General features: G+C 41.3%; 1 protein-coding gene across 1 annotated transcript; it reads left to right on the top strand.

Annotated features, from left to right (window-relative positions):
• Nucleotides 1-518: 518 nt before the first annotated feature.
• Nucleotides 519-6,798, top strand: slc2a1c (solute carrier family 2 member 1c; the record flags this gene model as incomplete). The annotated part of the gene is made up of 9 exons (XM_084044806.1): nt 519-611; nt 927-1,087; nt 1,265-1,505; nt 1,883-2,045; nt 2,596-2,780; nt 3,533-3,634; nt 4,117-4,218; nt 5,437-5,640; nt 6,619-6,798. The coding sequence occupies 9 exons, from the start codon at nt 519-521 to the stop codon at nt 6,796-6,798; spliced, it is 1,431 nt and encodes a 476-aa protein (XP_083900932.1).
• Nucleotides 6,799-8,279: the final 1,481 nt, after the last annotated feature.

Raw genomic sequence — 8,279 nt, 5'->3', positions numbered from 1 at the left:
TATTTGTGGAGTCGATAGCAGAGCTTCCAGCACATCTGATAGTCACATGATTCACACATTTCACACTGGTCACTTATTACAATTATCTGCTGTATCATATGCATCAATATAAACTATATATAATCTATAACCTGTACAAGTTTTAGTGAATTCTCTAATCGTGGGCTTTGACAGCAGATGAAAGCAGGCAGTAAATGCACCAGTATCTTCAGGGAGTGATACCTCTTCTTACTCAACAAGATGGCTTCCAAGGAGGTTAGTTCTTTTTTCTTATTTGAATGACCACTGTATTGATATGGGCCAACACCTCCATCTGCTTGTTACTTCAAATGTAATCTTGTACAGTTCAGCCATGTCTTCCTAGACCTGTGCTGAGCGGTCATGAGGGTTTCTCAGGAGGAGCGAGTCACAAAAGTTTAAGGGTCAAATTATGTGCCTGACCCCAAAATCACAAAATGTGTTGTGTGTTGTGACCCCTTGTTTTACCTCCCTCCCTGCATGGTTTTCTGTAGAGCTGCATGACAGCCACACTCCTGACCTCCATACTGGCAGCAGTGTTAGGCTCTCTGCAGATTGGCTACCACACAGGCAATGTCAACGCCCCAGCTAAGGTGAGCAGGACAGAACTTTTATGCAATGCATTGCAACCAGCATACACTCAGTGACCCATGGCCACTGAAATAGCATAGATTACGTATATACCATACGTCCAGTTGAAGAACAACTGCTCCTGGCCGAAAACAGTTGACTGTAAGTGATGTACAATGCTGACACACACACACACACACACACACACACACACACACACACACACACACACACACACACACACACACACACACACACACACACACACACACACACACACACACACACACACACACACACACACACACACACTCTCACACTTGTCTTGTTTATTGTAGATCATTGAGCAGTTCTTCAACAACACCTGGAGATCTAGGCATAACCAATCCATGCCAGACCATAGCCTGACTTTCCTGTGGTCACTCTCGGTCAGCATCAAGGACTTTGGAGCCCTGCTGGGGTCCCTAGGGGTCAAATGGCTGGCAGACTCATACGGACGGTACTGACACAATTAGAGGTGTAACAGATAATCAAACTAATCGATTTAATCAATTATAAAAAGTAATCGATAAATGATAATTTCATAAAATAATAAATTAAAAATAAAATGTGTCAGCTACAGAATATACACTGTAAATATACGGTAGTATGTCTATGTTCCCATTTCTCCTGACAGACGGAACTCCATACTCATTGTGAACGCTATATCTGTGGTGGGAGCCAGTCTGATGTTTGCCTCCAAGTCCAGCGAGTCCTTTGAGGTTCTAATCATGGGGCGCCTGGTGTTCGGCCTATTCTGTGGCCTTGTGATGAGTCTCAACCCCCTCTATATACAGGAGGTGTCCCCCACTAACCTGAGAGGGGCCTTCGCCACCCTCAACCAAGTCTCCTTTGCTACTGGCATCCTCATCGGAATGGTGAGGATGTGTAAAACTTGCTTTTGTTGAGGTATGAGGAGGTATTGATGAGATTGTGTGTTTTCTTTTTTATAAAAGGGGGACTATAAATGTTTTACTCAAGTCTGAATACTGTAAGACTACTGTACTTGTCTTGCTGCAATACAAGTGGGCAATACAGAATCTCACTAAATGCTCTAAATTATTCTTTTGTTCTTCACAATATGTCTAAGATCACATAAGTAAAGATGAAAGCACTAATATTTATATATTAGAAGCATTTGAGGTATAATAAAGGCTTCTTTCCAGCTGTGGTGTTTCTAATGCTTTTCCTTTTGGAAATGTAATAAAACTCTATAACAGCATAACCTTTGTTTCTCTGTGTGTCTTTGCTGTAGGTGGTGGGCCTGGAGACAGCGTTGGGTACAGAGCATTACTGGGCTGTGATGCTGTTTCTATCTGTCGTCCCAGCTCTCCTGCAGTACCTCACCCTGCCTCTCTGCCCTGAGAGTCCCCGCTACCTGCTCCTCAACCGGGGCAAAGAGACAGAGGCAGAGGCTGGTGGGTTCTACTGCTTGTGGCATAGATCTTTAATTGTGAAAACGGTATGGATCTACAATGCCGTCATTTACATTTTAGCCACTATTTTTCACAGTGTTACAATAAGTGTAACAGTAATTCAACATCAAGTTACATATCAGCATTACAAGCAGACAATAACAAAACATTTCCCTTGAATGTGGAGGAATAATCAATAACAGCGAGGTCCAGTGATAAGACCCAAGCAGAATGCTTTTTTTGCTCATATATTTTGTGGTTACTGAATTGCTACTGTACCACTCAAATTATAATGACACTTGAGTCTAAAAGCCCTGCAAGCATAACCTGATGTCATGCTACTCCTTACTATTGGGTCAACAAAATAAGTAGAGGGAGCAAGATGGTGCACAGAAAATGCTATGGCAATCCGGCCAACAGTTTTCGAGATATGTTGTTTGGTACCAAAGACACATCACCGTCCTTAGAGCCCCAGTGTTGCTAAAAAAGTATTTGAACCTGTTCAAATTCTCTGCCTATTGGTTACACTACATAACCTATTGATATCCCTCAGCTCTCCTGAGACTGCGAGGCAGCGAAGACAAGATGTTTGCAGAGTTGGAGGAGATGAAAGATGAGGCGGCCCATACCCAAGCTGGGGTTACTATTCAAGAGTTCTTCAAGAAGCGCAGCTACAGGCAGCCAATCATCATTGTTCTTGTTGTCAATCTGGGAAGTCAGCTATCTGGATTTAATGCGGTGAGTCAGTATGTTTTTTGTGCTTCCACACATGTTCTAAAACGGGTGTCAATAAAGAGATGGGTTGTGCGGATATACAATGTTTGGGAGAGAAAACTAACAAAAAGAAAACCTTTTCAATTACTTGTTTGCCATGAAACAATAGGCTTAAACACTACAGAGAGTAGACACAGAGATTTATCAAAAGATAATCAAAAGTCTCTTTCACACCTGAACACATTTAAGAATCATGCCTGAAGAAGGTCTTGACCAAGATATCTGCGATAAAGATTTGTTTCCTTTATTGAGCAATTGAAGACAGTGTGTGGGTGTTTTTATTCTTTGTCACAAAAAGGGGACACAAAACCACTTCTTTCTTTCTTTTCTTTGGAAATATTTACCGTGACACATGACTCGGTCACAATGAAATACTATCTTCAGCTACAAGTTTAGGGCTTGTCACACTAATTTCCCTTTCCACTTCACTATAAAAGAAAAATTATCTTATAAAACGTAGATGTGGTTCAAAACAATTCTTGAATGGCGCTGCTCTTTGTTTGATGAATATTCACTTGCAGGGTTGTGGTATTTATCTAATGAATTATTCAGACTTTTTCTCCTGAAGCTCAGCACTTCTTCCCGGCTCCCTGTACTCCTTGTGGGCCAGATTTCTGGGGCAACATGTCAGCACGGTTAACTCAGGTCCTAGAATCACAGTGGGAAGGCCCAGTGACCCACTGTGCTCAAAAGAACCTCTCTTCTTTCTCCTCTAGATCATCAATTATTCCACCAGAATGTTCCAGGCAAGATTTGATGAGGCCAAATACTTGACTCTGGGTGTAGGAGCTGTCAATGTGACCTTCACTTTGGTGGCAGTGAGTACAGATTCTACAAGTAAACTTTGATATTAAAAGCCTATTATTCCTGTAATTGTGGTTTGATTATGCAGTAAAAACATACAATAAAATGTGCCGTATTATGAGATGTTAAACAGATGAGGGAATAGAGCGCGAGAAACTTGGGTTTAGCATTGTCTGGACCAGCAGTGGTTTACTCTATTCAAGATGTTGCCAAATTCAACAATTTGACGGGTAAATATTAAGTCAGGGCACAGGTAGGTGAAAACTAGACTCTCTGGCAGAAGTAACAGATCCAACTATAGTATTGTCAGTTGTGTTAGATATAGTTTCTTCTTAAAGTTATGTAAATACATTGTAAGGATTGGAATAAGGACAATAATACAACCAATATTTCCTTGTGGGTGATATGTAACAGTTTGATTGCAGTTTCAGAAATAACACCTTTCTTACAAACAAAATGTGAGATGATTGACCTGGGTGTTATTCCCCATATCCAGTTCTTCCTGATGGAAAGGGCAGGAAGGAGGAAACTGTTACTGACTGGCTTCATTTCTATAGCAGTATGCAACCTTGTGATGACCATAGTAGATTCTCTCCTGGTAAGCTCATTTTACATCCGTAAACAATGTTGGATGGGGGTTATGGGGGCCCAGTTTGTCTGTTTGTTAGCATGTTGGAGTATCTCCAAAAGGTTATTAGATTGTATTGTATTGTATGAACCTTTGTGGAATGTTGGTCATGGAGCCAGGAAGAATTGCTTAACTCCACACCAATTGCCCAAAAGGGGGTGTGGTGGTGAGTGTGGCTCCTCACAAACTTCCATACTGATTCATGCAACACCATGACATTTGTGTGCCTTTCAGCAGACATAAGAGTTTACATCAGTTTACAGATACATTTTCAGCCCCACCAATCAAACTGGGCATACAGGAGAGCACATTTGCGCCAGTGAACAATCTGACATATCTTGACAATTGCATAGCATGCATTCTACTGACAATGCTTCTTGTTAGTAAAATGCATTTGTTTATTATTTAAATCCAATTAACATTCTAAAAGTGGGATGGCCACTATTTGAAATCCATTCACATCTACTCTTAAAATATCAACAGGGCAACAGCATTTGAATGGATTATGGTACATGCAAAAGGATGGAATTATCTTTCCTATTTTCCTTCCTCCACTATGTATAGCAGGGGTGTATGAGAGACAGCCCTTCAATAAACACAAAAGACAACTCCATAACCAAAAATGCAACTTTCTTCTGTGTCCTATATTATTCTAAAGTGTGCTAGTATATCCCATTCAAACCGGGAACGCACCTGTGTAACCACCTAAACCATTATTTTATACTTTTTATACAAAAATAGCAGATATAGCAGATTAAAATAGCAGATATATAAGCTCATAGCGCAGCACCGAGTGCCGCGCTATGAGCTTGTAGATCTGCTATTTCGTGGCAAAAAATGGTGGCGAAAAATTGTGAACATTTTGCAAATATTTGAATATATTATTCTTAAAGCGAACATTTGTAACAACATGTTTTGCTTCTGGGGTGTCCCTGGAACTAAATATGTTGAGATGGGGGTCGGCGGCCAAAAACATATAATTTTGTCCTTGACATGAAAAATATTATTAGATATCAGGACTGACATACGTTTTTCAGAAACCAGTTAGGATTTAGAAGACATTTGTAGATACGTTCCCGGATTGAATAGGATACTGTATGACAAAAACCCAAGCCAACTCACAATGACTAACCAAATCACCACATCAACTGTCAAAAGTATAACTCTCTTTTCCCATACAACCTACAGCACCTGGTACCAGAACTACGCAGTCTCCAGGTCCTTGTGGTTTTCTGCCTGATTTCCGCGTATGAGCTGGGCCCAGGGCCCATCTCTTGGTTCATTGCTGCAGAGCTATTCGATCAGCCCAGCAGACCCATTGCCATGGCCTTCACCAGCATGCTCAATTGGGGAGGGAAGTTTGTATTGGCCCTGCTCTTTCCGCCATTGCTGGTAAGTTTGTGCCGCTGGTCTGCTGGCTATATACAGTAACACTATTGTTGTTCGAGTGAAAATCAGAGTGTCAATATGGGGGATACTCTAAGGATTCAATGTTTTATTTGTTCTTTTCATTTTCTGAAAAACCTATATTGCTATATCAGTGGTGATCAAACTTTTTCATGTCAAGGACCCCCAAAATGATGTGTTTGGCTGCGGACCCCCATCTCAAAATATTTTTTTCCAGGGACCCCCAGAAGCAAAGATTTGAGTTAAAAATGTTGGCGTCAAAAAATATGTATATTCAAAGATTTGCACACATTTTCATGATTTTTCAAAAGTAGCAGATCTACAAGCTCAGCTCAAATATGGACATGCCATGATGCCTGACCCATAAATGGAAAGACCTGTGTGTGTGTGTGTGTGTGTGTGTGTGTGTGTGTGTGTGTGTGTGTGTGTGTGTGTGTGTGTGTGTGTGTGTGTGTGTGTGTGTGTGTGTGTGTGTGTGTGTGTGTGTGTGTGTGTGTGTGTGTGTGTGTGTGTGTGTGTGTGAGTGAGTGAGTGAGTGAGTGAGTGAGTGAGTGAGTGAGTGAGTGAGTGAGTGAGTGTGTGTTGTGTGTGTGTGTGTGTGTTTCTGTTGTTAATGACAACACATGCCCATATATGGAGATCTCCAACGACAGAGAGGGAAAGAGGGAGTGTTGGAGGGAGGGAGAAAGGGAGAGGGGGAGGTTAGAAGGGAGGGATAGTAAGGGAGTGACAGTTAAAGGGGGAGAGAGGGAGAGGTAGAGCCTATTTCACCTATGCAATAACTTAGCCAATGATAGCATCCGAATCAGGTGTAACACGCTGGTCAATGTTGTGCAAGCTGGTAACACTTTGCGCCACGTTTTCCACTTTTGTATAGATAGATAGAAATAGAATGATGTAACATAAGCCCTTACTGGTAATTTCTTGTAACCCCTCCTATGCCCCTCTTACTGTCCCATACAGAAAGTATGCGGTGCCTATGTGTACCTCCTCTTCATGTCTGTGGCACTGTTTGCATTCACCTTCACCTGGAGACGCCTCCCGGAGACCAAGGGACGCACCTTTGATGACATTGCAGCAGAATTCAGAGGAGCCGAGGGCATCCCCTTGCACAATAAGCCAGGCTTCAACACTTTTACCTGAATGACCCTTCAGCTTTTGAGCCGGAACCCCCCACCCCCTTCCTCTTCCCCCAAGGATATAATTTGATATGCTGTATATAGTGTAATGTACAAAACACTGGGGTGCTCATGAGTGATATTATGACAGTGATCGTCTTAAATGGGGCCAAAGTGGCCTCACTTCATTTTGTCAGCATTGATGTTCTGAAACTAAGAAATGTTTGACACTGATAATGTATGTTTGACAAGGCATTGTTACTTTTATGCGAAGCCATATTAACTCATTTAAAGTTGTTCTGGATGAGAGCATTTGAACTTCCTACAATTGTTGACCATCCATTGTGTGTCTGGGGGAGACATTATCTGCAACCTGACCGAAGTAGACTCACCCACATATACTCATACCCTCTGGATTTTGGTTTCCAACCACAAGCTGATTCTTTCCAAATCATTGCTTGTCTGTAAAAACTGGCATATGTTTGATTTGTGTACATTTATAAGACCCTTGTGAAAACCAGGAAATATGTGAAGAAATATTTGATCCAGTATGATTACATCATAGATGATATGAGCTCTGTGATTTATTGTGCTTGCAAGAGAACCAGGGACGGGATAGGAGTGCAACAGAGTTTAGAGTGATGTTTTGGGTTCAAAGCACTAGGGGGTGTACATCAACCATAAATGGAAAACCTCTATTTTTGAGAGCTAGTCACTTATGCTAGATTTCCTTTTTTTCCCTCTTCTTCTTTAATCATTATTTGACATTTTTCATGGTGAATAGGCCTATTGTTGATACATTATTATTTGCTCTCCATTTAGATTTTCACTAAACACATTTAATCGGAGAAGGGAATTATTCTCTGAGGGAACATAGCTAATAAGTCATTGAACAGTGACGTCTTAATAACAAAACGTAGATCAAATGTTTATTGTGTTCACAACCAGACAACTGACAGAGTTATGAGAAAAGGTGGGAGATTTCACAGTGAAATCTCAAATGAGCAAACTGAACAAAACGCACAAAAGAGATTTTACTGATCCAATAAAACAGACGAGTAAAAATAACTTGAATATTTTCAAAGATCTTTTAACATTGTCACTGATAATGAAAACTTGTACATGTTAAATGTCATTTGTGATGAGATTCCTCACTGGCTCATGACAACTGCATGCAGATACTGTATGCTCTTGTCACGCGCTGGTAAATTGGGACAGAAGGGCACGTGCTTATGGATTATATCTGACCTCACAGACAGCATCAGGCATTGAGGCTGCGATGTAGACATACCTCGCACAAACTGAACAATTAGAGACCATCTGTGACTGTGCACACAGATACAGGCATGAACTCGCACACTGAAACACATACCTCCTTTCCTCGAATCCACACTTTGTATGCAAAAATGCATCCAGGCACATGCACTCGCACGTACATGCACACACACACACACACACACACACACACACACACACACACACACACACACACACACACACACACAC

This window comes from Gymnoscopelus microlampas (genome assembly GCF_963454915.1).
Source record: "Gymnoscopelus microlampas genome assembly, chromosome: 20".
NCBI classification, from domain to species: Eukaryota; Metazoa; Chordata; class Actinopteri; order Myctophiformes; family Myctophidae; genus Gymnoscopelus; species Gymnoscopelus microlampas.
This window is presented reverse-complemented; position numbering and strand designations above follow the sequence as displayed.